The 15,931-nt window shown below is 38.3% G+C and overlaps 1 protein-coding gene across 5 annotated transcripts in view; it reads left to right on the top strand.

Moving 5' to 3' along the window:
• Positions 1-15,931, top strand: part of ADAMTSL1 (ADAMTS like 1) — a 1,002,857-nt gene that overhangs the window by 708,831 nt on the left and 278,095 nt on the right. For all 5 annotated transcript variants that reach the window (XM_066368243.1, XM_066368245.1, XM_066368244.1 and 2 more), the window contains 2 exons: positions 5,411-5,485; positions 8,763-8,920. In XM_066368243.1, the coding sequence (XP_066224340.1) occupies positions 5,411-5,485; positions 8,763-8,920 (233 nt within the window). The remainder of the gene's footprint in view (positions 1-5,410; positions 5,486-8,762; positions 8,921-15,931) is intronic.

A 15,931-nucleotide genomic window follows, 5' to 3' on the forward strand; every position in this document is an offset into this window, starting at 1 on the left:
CCTTGAGGAAGTTCTCATTTATTCTTAATTTGCTGAGTTACTATCATAATGGATGTTGAATTTTGTCAAATGCTTTTTTCTGCCTCAATTGATAGAATCATGTGGTTTTTCTAAGCTGTTTGTGATGGATAGAAATTAATGGATTTCAAAAAGCTTTGTGTTCCTGGAATAAATTCCACTTGGTCATGGTATAATGGTAGTTGAAAGATATTATTCTTTCTATACATTACTAAACTTGATTTGCTAGCATTTTGTTCGGGGGTTTTTCATACCTATGTTTATAAGAGATCATTGTCAGTAGTGTCCTTTGCTTATACTATTTTTGGTTTCAAAGTAAGTATAATATTGGCCTCATGCAATGAGTTGGAAAGTTATTCTTCTTTTTCTGTTTATAGGAAAAGATTGGATAAAACTGATGTTTTTCTTCTTTAAATTTGTGGTAGCACTTATCAGTAAAATTCCCTGAGCCTGGAGTTGTTCCTTTTTCTTGGGGGGGGGGGGGGAGGTTTGTATGTTTGTTTTTGCACTTAACTTTTTAGCATAAGAAATACAGTAACAGTAGCTATTTTAATGTCTATTCTGTTCTGATTGATTTTTCTCTTCAACATTTGCTATATTTTGTTATTTAATTTTTATGCCTGATAATTTTTGATATGACTCCAGACATTGCAAATTTTATCTTTCTGGATACTAGATATTTTTGTATTCCTATAAATATTCCAAATTTTGTTCTGGAAGCAGTAAAGTTACTTGAAGTCAGTTTTGTCGTTTTAGGCCTTAAAATTTGGTAGCCCATGTTTGGGCTACTGCTAACTGTGCCCTGCTCTGAGGCAAGACCCTTGTCAGTGCTCAATGTGCTGTATCACAAAGTTTTCCAGCCTGGTTGGTGGGATAAGGTACTATTCAAGCCCTATATGCATGGCAGATACTTATCCCTATAATTCATTTAGTGATGTGGCTCTTCTCCTGGCTTCAGGTGGTTTCTTCACAAACTTGCTGATTGATCAGTATTAGTATGCTGCTGGACATCTAAAGGGAGCACTCTCAAGTCTCTAGAGTTGTCACTCTGTGTAGCTTTCTCTTTCTGGTAATCTGTTCTTCAAACTCTAGCCATCTTGATCTATTTGAACCCTTAGCTTTCTCTCCTCAACTCAGGGAATCCTGTGGGCTCTGAGTTCCCACTTCTTGAGCCACAACCTGGAAAGTCTTTCAATGCAGTAAGCTGGAGCAATGTTAATCATTACCTACTTTGCTTCCTGACTCTCAAGGCTCACTGACCTTCTTTGCTTGATATCCTGTGTCTTGAAAGCCATCTACTACTCCACCTTGGCAGAAAGCATAAATGTTGGTTCTGGGCTTTTAACTTCAGTTTCCATTTATGTAGAACTAGCCAGTTTTTTACTCCTACCTTGAGGATGTTCTTTAGCACTTCCGATCCCTCATCTCCCTACAGCCCTCAGAACCATTTGATTCCTGGAGGTTAAATTAATGTGCTCTACTTTTATCTTGGAATTTTCTTCCAAGGTGCTCACACCATTATGCAAGGTTTGATAACAGCTGTTTTGATATTAGTCCCTGTGCAGGCAAAGATAAATGTGGTGAGAAAGAATATAAGGCACTAGTGAGATATATTCTGATTATATATATGTTAAAATGTAAGTTATGGTAGAATCAATAAAATATGGCTTTCCGACTCTTGTGACAATAGGACTTTCTAACTGATTGAATGTAAGCCTGAAATCAAGGATGGCTCCAAAGTTTTTGATCTAGGTAAAACTGGGGGTGGGGGTAGGGGGTAGAATTATCTTGTTTGGCCTGTCCAGAATACAACCTCTAGTGTGCAAGTTACTGATAAACTGGGAGTGGGAGTGAGATTTGAAAGGCTCATCTTACTTTATTGGATATATTTTAAGAATAATAAAGTTGGCATGAAGATGAAAAATATACCATGAAAAACATCCTCAAGATTGACAGACTTTTTTTATGTAGCCAACTGTATTAATAATGGCTCTTCCATCAAAAAAAAATAAGAATAATGATAAGATTGAGTACTGGCCCCAAAGGCTTAAGGCAAAGAGTCTTTAAAAGCATGAACTTATCAACAGGTCTAAAAATAAGATAAGCTTAGATATCAGAATAGGAAATCCTGTGTTTGCAAAACTTATCATTTTTATTATCACCTTTCTCTGATACAACAATGAATCACACAGAAAAATTCACATATGACAAGATTAAAAATGAATCTAAAATGCTCTGTAGAATGATGTAGAATATAAAGATGATTTGTTTTTACAAAATCTTTTAGGTACAATCCTTGAGAACAATTTCCATGAAAAAGATAATTTGCAACCCATACATGTAAAATAACGAGATTTATGACTCTATGGAAACCTTGTCATTTAATAGAGAAAGAGGATACCTGATCTCTGAAATAGGGCTTTTGGAATTTTTGATTAATAACTTGAAAATATGTCCTAAAGATTGACATCATGGTTGCATCAAGAAAGCCAGAGAGGTTAGGGCTGATGCACTTGATTGTGGAGCAGTGTGCTTCTCTGGGAAAGAGCCCCCAGAGGATTGTGCAGCACAGTGGGAAAGGACATTGCCACCTGCACCCGGAGGACTGTGCAGCACGGTGGGAAAGGACATTGCCACCTGCCTCGCCGGCCACACCCAGTGAATTCATCACTGAGAGGCAGGCGATGAAACCAGACTGCTTGCGCATTCTTGGATGTCTTAAACAAACACCTCTCTGTGCATAATACTATAATAGATACCAAATAAAAGAGTCCCCCAACACATCTCTAATCACTGAGAAGTTATCATCAAATGAGATAATTATTAATACGTAAACAACTCAAAGACTGGCTTTTTATCAACATGCATAAAATGAAAATATTTTTTCTTCTTTTTTTTTTTTTTCAAATTCCATGCTTTCTGCAATATAGCAGCTGGTGTTAACAGATGATATGTAAGAAAGTTTCTCTGCAAGAACACATTGGGGACACAGCAGGTTACATAGAGTGAAATGCGTTTCTTTGGTTCATGGTGCCTAAGAAACTAACCAATGTCCTTGGGAATGTACATGCACAAGAAATAGAATGTGGTATTTTCCACACATTTTTTGTTTGGGGTCCCTTTTTCAGGGACCATATTGTGGGGCTGCTGCTTTGTTTGTCTTGTTCATCACGGAATCTCTGGTACCTAGTTTGGAATCTAACACTAGGAAGACACTCAAAAACATTTGGAGAACAAAGTCATGAGTTTGCTGGTTGCCTCCTGAGCTGCAGTTCTCTGTTAGCCCTTTACAGAACCACAGGAGAGCAGGCCAGGACTCTCCTCCCTCTGGCGCTGTGTGCTGCTGATGGTGCACGTTTGCACCAGCCCTGGTTGCTCCATATTTCTCTTTGACTAGGCAAACGCAGAGGGGCATCAGGAGATATTCCATTCTTTACTGGTCTGCTCTCTCCATCCTCTCGTCTTACCCCAACAATTTTGGAGTTTCCTCCCCATCTTCCTCAGGGAGCATACAAAGGTTACTGCATCAGCCAAAAGCTAGGTCAATGCCCTGGCATGTGGAATGTGAGTCACTGCTCAGCAGAACAAGAGGAGGCCGCCTGAGCTGTGTGTGGGTCAGAAGACAGCCGCCAACAGAAAGCTTCCCTTTTGCTTGCACTTTATTTGACCTGTGAATAAACAAAGACTTTCTATTTCTAGAAATCCCATTGTTTTAACTTCTTTGAGTTTCTTTTGTAAACTTAAACATCCATGTCTTTAGGCAAGGCGTTTAGAGGTCTGTGGGCCCAGTCTGAACATTCTTTGTTCCTTTTCTATATTCCCTTTAGAGTTTTGTTCTTATAAGCCACAATCTCTTAGCTATCTGAAATTCTGGCTTTTCTTTAACAATGGTTGATATTAAAAACAATTAAAACGGTGTTGTGTGAACAGAATATTCAATATTGCAGGGAACTTGATGAATGTAACCTCTTTTGATTCATCTGAGCTGGCTTATGTGGTAGGGGTCTTGAACATTAAAAACCATCATAAAAATAAATAGCCTTTAAGTTCCTGTTTTAAGGAGATTTGGAATAGAGAGAGAAAAATAATATTTACAAACTACCGTGGTCCAGACGGTATATCTATATATCTATATCTATATCCTTGCCTGTATCTTTTTACAACAATACTATGAGGTAAGTATTGGTTTCCCTGTTTTATAAACAGAATAACTAAGGATCAGGGAAATTTGGGAACTTCTGAGATTCATTTATTGAAATTAAATTCACCCAAAGACAAGATGATACATTGAAGTTCAAAGAAATTGGCTACTTTTTGAGATTCTTTTATTTGAATTTAATTCTTCCAGTAAGATGTTTATGAAACAGAGAATCCCTCAGAGCTTCTGAATATGCTAGTGAGTTTAAAATACCTGTTGTCCCTTGTCTTCTGTTCTTTGACGTTGAGCTATTCATTATAATTCTCAAAGGCTTAATTGCTTCATCATAAAGTGGTCATGGTGGCATCTTTGCCTATATTAACAAATCTTGGGTGAAGAAATAGTATAATTGAGGCGAAAGTGTAACTCTTCAGAGTCATGTAAATACAAAGTATTGTCGTCACAAATGGAGTTCTAAGTTCCAAATGAGAAGGCTGGTGATGTGTTTGGGGAACATGAAATATACCTTTAATTATTTTAAATGTTGGTTTTGGGACTGTTTCCAATGAGTTTAGGCTCAATTTTTCAAGCATAGTAAAAAGTAATCCATTTTTAAATGATCGCTGATTCAGCCAAATTTTTTTTTTCAAAACAGGGAGAGTGTGGAGTGAAATGTGAATAACCATTTATAGGATACTCATTACATATAGTATATATTTGATGCAGATAGAGTAAAGATATAACCGAAGAACTGGAAGACATGATTTCTGCCCTAGAGGGCTTAAAGAACATGAACAAATATTTGTTTCCCCTATTCTCATCTGTCCTACTCATCTAAGACAGTTACTTTGCTAGAGAGAGTCCAGATTTTGATATAATAAAGTCATCCTTGGAACATTAGAATTATTTCCCTTTTGTATTTTAACACAATTGCTCTAGTCTAGAGAAATTTGGCAATATAAGGCCAGGATTTAAAATCAGAGGAAAACTTGCAAATCCATTTTTTCATAATCAAAATTTACATGTTTTTTAAAGGTTAGATCCCCCATGAGTTAGCTAGTGACCATCTGTTTTGGCAAATTTTATTTTGAAGAAAGTAAAACTCTGATTCCCAAATATTGGTGTTCACATTACAAAGACTTAAAACAGATTGTCACTGGGTTTGCAGTATGTAAGTCAGTGCCTTTATAGAAGACAAATAGTAATTTTGTATCAAACTATGTGCTTTTAAGACTTTGCTTTGCTTCTCTCTAGTGGATGACACTGTGGTTGCTATTCCCTATGGAAGTAGACACGTTCTCCTTATCTTGAGAGGACCTGATCACTTGTGTAAGTAAACTCAATTATTTTCCTGTGCGTATTGAGAATTTTAGGCATTGTTATTTTTTGTTGTTGTTGTTCCCAGAATAAATTAAAATATAGAAGTACAAAAATCTTTCCACTCTATCATAATATGATATTTAGAATACTTCTGTTTATCTTTTGGTTGCCTGATGAGATAGCAGAAAACTCTGTGGTAATTATCTCTAACCACAGTCATCCTGATAAAAACAGAATAGTTGCTCCCCATAAATTGTTTATGAGTTAAGCACATGTTTATGTTTTTGTGAATATTATTTCTCATCTTCTATCTTCTTACTTTCCAATCAATCTGTCTTTTTCTTGCCTCACCTCTTGTTTCTTTTCTTCTTCCTTCCTACTTTCCTTCCCTCTCCTTCTTTCCTTTCTATAAATTTTATTATTCCTATGCTTATGTTTTATTACTTTATCAATTCAGAGGAACATAAAAACACTAAACAACCTTAACCCTGTGACATTTAAAGAAAACCATTTTTGGAATAATTAAGCACCCATGTATGAAAAACAATACAAAGCCCTAATATCCTGAAGATAGCTAGTAGATTCAGAATTACTAAAGGGTGATCACAACCCAAAGGTCAAATGGTAGCCTGGCTCCACCAGAGTATGCACATGAAGGGACCTTTAGGCACACCAAGCCAGCAGTACACAGCCACATCTTTTTTAAAAACTACCATTTAGTCCTGCTTAGACATAGCCCTATAAATTATGAATGGAAAATTAATGCCTATGAGCAAGGGAGACGGTAGGAGAGAATATACTCGTAGTTTCTGCATACTTCAGCTGATCCCTTGAGCATTTCTGATCTCCACTGTGCTTGCTCTTGGGTTCCTATGAAGCTATCTATCACCTACTACTCTTTCTCCCCTCCCACACACATGCCTAAGAAACCAATTTAGGTAGCAAGTACTATCTTTTGGCAATTGGATTATGACTAAAATCATTCCAGAAATACAAACATGATGAAGACAAATTGGAGCCTGTGAAAGTTCAAATAGCCTACTATAGTCTTTCTTAAAATAAAAATAAATATATTTAATGGGAGAGGTGGGACTTGAAGGGTCATGTGAAGTAAAGGAATAAGTAAGGTACAATTCAGGCAAAGCCAAAAGATGCTGATAAGATACCTTATATGGATCCAACTTCTTTTCTAGCCCTGAACAACCCCCCAAAATATAGTGTTCTCATGACAAATGATGATATATGTGTGTACACTATTACGTTTTAAATGATTTGTTTTTCTCCTTAAAAACTAGACAGAGGTAACTGCTGGTGTAACAGTAACACAAAAATAGTATTTTTCTGAGCAGGAACAGGCTAAATTGAAACATTAGACCATGACTACCACCAACTTGGGGACTGACTCCTCGCTGCAAAAGAAAGAACCCAAAGGAATATGGACATAAGAAAAAAATTCATTTTTATAAATGTATTAGCCTCCCAGATTTCCTAATTATGTCATTACTAAGAAGCTGACGGATTGGGCTTCTTTGATTTAATTGTTCCAAGGATTTGATAGGTAAAATTGCAAATGATATTCATAGCTAATGAAAAGTAAAATGGAACCTGTTTTTTCCCCCAACAGAAATGTTGTTGATAACATATGTATAAGGAAGTTTTTGTTTTGTTTTTATAATTTAAAATGAATGTGTAAGTAAATTATGCCATTTCTCTTGCAACCCTTTTTTCCCTTCACTCCTAACAGCTGGTGCACTATGAACCAACCTTAAATATGTACTTAGAGCCAAACTAGAATAAGACTAGGCAGCCTTGTCCAGCCCCAGCTCATCTTTCATCAGAAGAACCTTGAGAAAGATTATCTGGGAGGCTTGATGAACAAATTAAATCAGATGCTTAGGTCAGGCTTAGACCTTTAAGGTTTTCCTAAAATTAAATTAACTTACATCCTGGAGATATTTTTACAAATTAGTGTGAATGTCTGCCTGTAAGGCAACTGTAAGAATAAAGGCTAGAGGAAGGAGAGGCAGGCTGATTACTTTGCTCTGATGACAAGAACTGTGGTTGCCACACTCAGATATATCCTTGGTGTGCCTTATGTTCTTCTGTGAGGTCCTCTCAGATCTGAGACAGGGGAGGGAAGCCTGACCTACTCCCAAAGAAGGGCAGCATGGACTGCATCTGGGGATCATGGCCATTTCATTGGACACCAATATTTCCACCTGTTCGTATCCCTTGAAATAGAGAACTTGATTTAGACAACATCTAGAATAATTTACTAAAAATACTTTAGGCACTTTAGTACCTCCAGAGAACTTAACATTATCCACAGAACCCCCATCTATAAACCATAGAAGAGGGGAGTCGGTCTGATTGAATGTAGGGTAGAAGACCTAGATCTTCACCATCCTTCTTCTAAATGGCCCTTGCCAAAACCAAGGGGGTTTATTAGGTTTAACCTATCTACCTTCCTTTATGCAGTGGGAAATTATTCTAAATCATGTCTTGCTCACATGAAAATTTCACCTGCTCTGGAATACACATCATAATTACCATCGTCCCCAGCATGCTTTGATTTCCTACAACAAAAGATGCTTCACAGGTTTTGTCATTGGCCACATTTAGACTGAAATTTTCAGGAAGTTCTTTCTGTTTTAAGTGCTTATAAAATATCATATATGTAAACAATACTGAATAAGTACCACAAAAATAAATTTAAAAGGAAGAGAATTAAAAAGGACAGTTAGTTAGTTCTCTGTCCTTAAGTCACTATTCATTTTGAACAATAGCACACATCAATAGATAACAAGAAAGTATAAAAAACTAAAAGGTAACGCAAAAATATAAAGTCACAGGAGTACTAAGGGAATTCAGAAATGTACCCTGGATCTCACAGAGCAAAAAGAAAAGTATAGTGTGTTCTGGGCTGTGGGCCATAAAGACTGAAATCAATAGATATGTATGGGAGATGGTTTAGTCAGAAGAATAGGATTGTGATAAGTTAGGGTACCCAAATGAGGTCATCCAGGGAGTCAAAGATTTTTTGACAGGAAGCCCTGAGTGTTTGGATAATGAGTTTTAAAATAATTTTATTTGCAGCATAAACTTCTATGTAATCCAAAGTGCCTATGTATTCTGTTCACATCATTGTTTCAACTGCATCAGCCCTATAAAGAATGATGCTGCTCCCTTGTATAGTTCTACACCCTATTCCATGGGGAGTCTTGCATGTGGTCTGTTGTAGCCCCAGGAACACCTTTCTCTTCTCTTCATGTGTTTGACTATGTAGATCTGGAAACCAAAACCCTCCAGGGGACTAAAGGTGAAAACAGTCTCAGCTCCACAGGCACCTTTCTAGTGGGCAATTCTAGTGCAGACTTCCAGAAATCTCTAGACAAAGAGACCCTGAAAATGGCTGGACCACTCACAGCAGATTTCATTGTCAAGGTAAGTACATTTAGGTACCTTGTATTTAAGCCACCTCCAAATTGATGGTATTTATAATATCCTGAAGAGAGAGACTTCAGGTTTTGACATAGATTTGGAAAGCCTATTATCCAAAAGATGTTTAATTCAAGGATGTTGAGCTATATCCTGTAGTTTACAAGAACATATGATTTTATTAAGATCCTAGGAAAATCCTAATTGGGTGTATATTTGTGTGTGTGTGTGTTTAATTTAACATATCATTAGTTGGGGGATATAAATGGTTTTTTGAAACAAGCTGGGATACAGTCACCGACTCACACAAGGTGTCCTCAGTCAAAGAGAAATACAAACTAATGACCCATAGACTTGTTCATGCTTCCTTCCAATTGCAAATTCTGTTTTCTCTTGTACTGGCAACAAGACTCAATTGTTTCCTTCTATCAGAGCTTCCCTACTCTTCACAATAATATAAAACACATTGCTGGAAGCAGCATGAACATTCTGTAGGAAAAATGTACACACTCGAACACTTGGGACTCACAATAAAATAAAACGTATTTTTTCCTTCGGAAGGTCAGAAGGACCTGAAGGATTTCAGCTGTAAAGCTGTAAAACTTGTAATGTGTCCAGGACTCCATAAATTTTTCATCATGAGACCTGGAGCCAGAGGACATTTGATTTAAGCTAAGGCTCGATGACCCCATGGCAGCTGGAAGGAAAAATGCATATAGGGAAATGTGATAGGCAGTGAGGTGGGACGGAAGAAGGGTTCCAGAGTACCGTCCTGTCTCCATCTGCATGGTAGCTTTTTTTTAATCCAGCTCACCTGCCAGCCACATGAACATGAGCAAGAAGCTATAAACCATCAGAGATAGTTCACAACAGAAATGATGCTGTAGGTAGTTAAGTCGTTTCAGTTAAGCAAGCAAATACAGGCATACCTTGGAGATATTACAGTTTTGGATTCAGACCACCACAATAAAATAAGTGTCACAATAAAGAAAATCATAATCATCTTACTGGTGGAGGGTCTTGCCTTCAATTTGTAAAAAATACACCTGTAAAGCATAATAAAGGGAAGCACAATAAAACGAGGTCTGCCTATACAGTAAAAACACGAGATGTCTTTATATTTTGAAGCCCTTAGAGTACTATTGAATAAACCATTTACACTAATTCTCCTAGTGGCCTTTCAAGAGTTAATACACATATTGAAAATATAGAATCAGATTCAAGTAATATTATTCACATTTGAATAGTTCACCGCATTGTTGAATGCATTTCCTATATCCAGCTGCCTTCTGCACATCACTCCTTGGATGTCCCACAGACACAATGAGCTCAACGTGTCCAGAACTGGACCCAACTATCCCCATACACCTACTTTATCTGCTTGATTTCTTATCTTGTGGACTGTTTGCCCAGCTGAGCAGAAAACTTTGATTCATACCAATTTTCCCATCTCCTATACACCCCTCATTAGACATTAAACTTTTTTAGTTCTATCTATATATCATCCTACAAAACTATTCTTTCTTCTCCATCTTTAGTCATTTCTATTTTTCACCTGAACTATTAGAAATAGAAAATATCATCAACTCTGGATAGTGAGTTTTCTAAAACCAGAACTCCTCTCTCTAATGCTGCTTTGCCCCTTACCTCCACTCATTGCTTAGGGTTAAAAATGCAGATCTATAGCATGTATTACACTCAATAATCTTGGTCCTATCTATTCTTCTAACCTCATCTTTGACTTTTCCTCTCCTGTTTCAGCCAACTAAATGGATTGTGGGTCCCCCAACATCCTGCAATCTCATAACTGATTACCTTTACATAATGTTGTGCCCCCTATCGGCAATGTTCTTATCTTCTTTTATTCACTTCACTAACTTATAATTGTTGTTCAGGATTTTCTCCATCCAGAACTGTCGCAAACCTGCACGATCAGTCTTTTCAGGTCCCGAGCGAGAACGGTGCAGAATTAAGAAAAATACACTTAAAGAATTAAAGAATAAAAGATGGGGTCGGGAGGGCTCTGAAATTACTTCTAGCAGAAAAAGTCTGCCCTAGATGAAAACATGGCTGCAGCCTGCGCCCACAAAACCGCATCTTCCTTTATTTTACAGGGCAAAGTGGGACATTAGCAAATCAATAACTTTTCTGATTAACTTTTCTGAGTTTCCAAGGCAACCCCAAAATTCTACCAAGTGCAGAAAACCCCACCAATACATAAACATCCTAACTTTACACAAAGAAGCCAGTCTTTCCTTCCGGGGAACACGGAGGGCACAGTTAACATGGAGGTGTGAGGAAGGGCGGGGGAACACGGAGGGCACAGTTAACATGGAGGTGTGAGGAAGGGCCGGGGAACATGGAGGGCACAGTTAACATGGAGGTGTGAGGAAGGGCCGGGGAACACGGCGGGCACAGTTAACATGGAGGTGTGAGGAAGGGCTCAGCTTTTGGCAAAATAGGTGGGGGATTGGTCAGACTGTCAGCTGAAGCCAGTTCCCCACACCTCTGCCCCCCAGAAATCCAAACTCTTAAAAACCCTATTGATTTTTCAGTCCCCAACACAGAAGTGTTCTGTGACTCAATCCAATTTTCCTGTTTACATCACAACTTTCTACTGTGTGTTCCTCGAGGGCAAGGCAGAATCACATTTTTCTTTATAAATCTATAAGAAAACATAATAGACAGTACCAGGTGTTGGACAAATAAAAGTACTTTAAGGCCCTGGCCGGTTGGCTCAGTGGTAGAGCATCGCCCTGTTGTGCAGAAGTCCCAGGTTCAATTCCCGGCCAGGGCACACAGGAGAAGCGCCCATTTGCTTCTCCACCCCTCCCCCTCTCATTCCTCTCTGTCTCTCTCTTCCCCTCCCGCAGCGAGGCTCCATTGGAGCAAAGATGACCCAAGCGCTGGGGATGGCTCCTTGGCCTCTGCCCCAGGCGCTAGAGTGGCTCTGGTCGCAACAGAGCGACACCCCGGAGGGGCAGAGCATTGCCCCCTGGTGGGCGTGCCGGGTGTATCCCGGTCAGGTGCATGCGGGAGTCTGTCTGACTGTCTCTCCCCGTTTCCAGCTTCAGACAAAAAAAAAAAAAAAAAAGTACTTTAGTCACATGGCAATTGCTGAAGCAGGACAGATGCTGACATCTTCATGTTACCTGCAAAGAAACTGAACTTTAAGGAAGTTGAGTGACTTGACCAAGCTCCCCCTGGTTATAAATCAACACCAAAAATTACATCTCTTTGCTTCTGGCCCAGAGCTCTTATCAGTACTCTCTGTTAGAAGACTATTTTTTTTCTTCTACATATAAATACATGTAAATAAGGAAAAAAATACACTTTAAATAAATTTTTGATACTTTCCTAAATGCCTACCACCTGTAAATATTTTCATTTAGAAACAAGCTAACCTATCATTTTCTCATCATATATCCTATGTGATGACATAACTGCTGGTTGCAGTTGAGAAGAAATTAAGATTTCATTTGAAAAGATCAGGAAAAAAATTGATGTAAAGTTATTCTAAAATAGATAATGTAATTTTTAAAATCAGCTAAGTCAAAATTGAAAATGAATCAGATAGTTTAAGACTAGAAAAAAGAAGAAAATCATGTTTTTTCCATTAATTCATAATGAAGCAACTTTTTCCCTAGTTTTCCCCAGGAAATAGAAAATAAAAGATTATCATTTGATCATTTATCATCTATCATGATTTAGGTGCATAGAAATTACAGACATACTTTGCAATTCATTTTCAGTATCATTCAAAGCGTAGTCTCTTTTGCATTATATATTAACTTAAGCAATGACTTCCTTTTTGAATGAGATACACATGAATAAAAATAAAAATGGTTATTCATCAACATCCTCATGGCCAAAATACAATTTTTGTTCATTTAAAAAGAAAAGAACAGTTTTTGCCTGAAAGGAAAATTTTCCCTCAGTGAGAATCATTATATATTGCCATTGGTTCCAAAGTTATATTTTGAAAACTTTAAAGGTTAAAACTAGACCAAATTATTATTTTGCTTCTTAGGAAAACATGTCTTCCAAAAATTTAAACTTTAGGTATTGACTACACAAACATTTTTGACAATGCTAGTATAGAGTGGTACAACAAATAAGCTCTCTAGAGTTTGGTATATTCTCCTGCTTGCTGGATGTGTAACTTCAGCACATTGTTTTACCTCCTTGATCCTGTTTACTCATTTGTAAAATGGCAATAAAATATTCCTTTGTGAGGAATTGAATCCAATAGTGTGTAGACTTACTTCCTTTCCACCTTTTTAAAATGCTTTAACTTCCTATTCAACTTATCACAATACTCTGTCTACTCAGGGACAGACAATGACTTCTCTGAAGATGATCAGTTCACATGCGGTATACCTAGGAACAATTGGGCAGGTGTGGCTATGAAGACAAATGGATGTAAGAGCAGACTGGCTGTGATATCTGTCATCACAGTCACGGTTATGGGCAATTGGCTACTGGCTGAATGACAGCCTGGCTTAGTATCCCCTTCCCCTTACCATGCCATTTGCATCTTTTCTGAAGCTGCAGATCCAATAAAAGATCATCACTTTCCTAGATAGAAGAGGGTCTTTTTCAGTTATGGCTTATTCTTTATTAGAACTTCCATTAGGCCCTGGCCCGTTGGCTCAGCGGTAGAGCGTCGGCCTAGCATGTGGAGGACCCGGGTTTGATTCCCGGCCAGGGCACACAGGAGAATCGCCCATTTGCTTCTCCACCCCTCCACCGCGCCTTCCTCTCTGTCTCTCTCTTCCCCTCCTGCAGCCAAGGCTCCATTGGAGCAAAGATGGCCCGGGCGCTGGGAATGGCTCTGTGGCCTCTGCCTCAGGCGCTAGAGTGGCTCTGGTCACAACATGGCAACGCCCAGGATGGGCAGAGCATCGCCCCTTGGTGGGCGTGCCGGGTGGATCCCGATCGGGCGCATGCGGGAGTCTGTCTGACTGTCTCTCCCCGTTTCCAGCTTCAGAAAAATACAAAAAAATAAAAATAAAAATAAATAAATAAATAAATAAAAAAGAACTTCCATCTTAGCTCTATTTATGCAAGCAACTTAGATATACTTATACATGTTCTGTGTGTGCCCATTTTTAAAGTGTAAGAAGAAAGCCATATTAGAGAGAGAAGTGACTGATGAGAATACCTAAGCCACCAAAGTAGTAGAAATGCACAGCAGAATAGTAAAAAATAAGTGTATATAGAGCTAAGAACACTGACTCATAATTTATGCACTGATAACTACAGAACAGCTATTTCCTACAGAGAATAATTTGCTAAATTCATTACATTTTTATAATTGGAGAATTTGGTTTGGAAGATTAGCATTATCCTCATTATTGCCTAAGAAACCTGTTTGAGTAGCCTAGGAAATATGTAGAAATGTCATGGTTTCCATTTGTATCATTTATAGTATTAGAGATAATGCCTTTGTATTTCTTTCTGGACATCCCTGAGCATACCGCTGTATGTAATTCCACTACCAATACGGTATCTTCCCTTTCCTAGATTATAATGCCACTTGAGAAATAGCACACTGGATAGGAAATGTTGAAATAGTGGTGCATATAAAGAAGAACTAAAATAAAATGGACAGACTAAAAGCTATAAGTATTTGCTACAGACTCACCTGATTAAGAAAGGCTTTGTGAGATTTGGGCAGCCTGTGAGTCTTAGGTAGGATTCAAATAATCAACTCTTTTCTCCACTGGAGGCTGAGCTCTGGCAAATGTTGAAGCCCAGGTTGGTTTTGCCCTGCCAACTGGTGCTCATACAAAGGGAAAATCGTTGAAAGCCAAACATTCCTGACAGGAAAAGTTTAAATTACTGTGGGAAATCAAAGAAGCATGTAATACATAGTGATTTTTTTTCTATTTAACTTTTACAAGTAGTGAGTCCCCAAATAAATGTGCTCCTTAATGCCAATAAGAGTCCAAGAGTTTAGAACTGAGCTCATTACAATACACTGAAATTCTAATTTGGCTTCTCATGTGAGGGCGAAAGAAACTTTCCTCTGCCATCCTAGGCTTTTCAGCTGGTCTAATAGTTACATCTACATGAGGTAGACTAGATTAACAAGAGAATATAACCAAATTTAATTACATATGCACATAGGGGAACTTTATATAAATGAGATAGTCAGCAGCCCCATGTATGTGGAGCGGAGGCAGGAAGTTAAAATGAGGGATACATGGCACTCCAAACAGAGGATGAGATAAAGTACCCCTGGGCTTTAGAGGGGAGGGCGGTCATTTACAAGATGAGAAGAAGAGCAGATGTTCAGTAACTAACAGTTTGTCCTGCCACATAGACAGGTCAAAAGGTTATCCCTGATCATCTCTTACTTTAAACGCAACCCCTAATTTGAATTCTTCCACGTAACTGTGGGGTGGTGCAGGAATTTCTCTTGAGCCTTCAGCCTCTCAGTTGCCTTTAGCTCAAAATAATCTATATTCTGCAGAGGAACATCTTTGGGTGACTCCTTCTGCACCCCTAGACCAGTTATTTTACCAATTTCACAGCTAGTTTTTAAGATTCAGAATCAGAGAACCAATGTTGATTGTGGCAGACCTTTGCCCAATCCTAGCATTCCTGGTTCTACTCTTGCCATTTGTTTCCTGCCCTCCTCCTCCCTATGACACTGGGGTCATTCCTCCAGTAGAATCACGTCAGCTCAGCCTCACAGCATCTCCTTCCTGACACATCCCTTCCACCTCTTTGTTCCTTAGCCAACATTATACTCATTGCTCCCAGAAAAGTACCTCCGGTCTACCGCTCTACTCAAGGGCTGTGATCAGTAAGTCCATAATCAACATCTCTCATGCAACCCTGAGCCAGGGGCCTATGGGCTGAATTGCTGTATTTCCCAATACTGAGGTCTGGAATTCTAGCAAGACTAGAAAACTCTCTTAAGAGGTATAACATTAAAGTTGGATGCTAACAATTTTTTAATCATTATTTTTATTGAATAATCCATAATCTTAGTATTTCCAACTGTTA

The sequence above is a fragment of the Saccopteryx leptura genome, chromosome 2 (assembly GCF_036850995.1).
Source record: "Saccopteryx leptura isolate mSacLep1 chromosome 2, mSacLep1_pri_phased_curated, whole genome shotgun sequence".
NCBI classification, from domain to species: domain Eukaryota; kingdom Metazoa; phylum Chordata; class Mammalia; order Chiroptera; family Emballonuridae; genus Saccopteryx; species Saccopteryx leptura.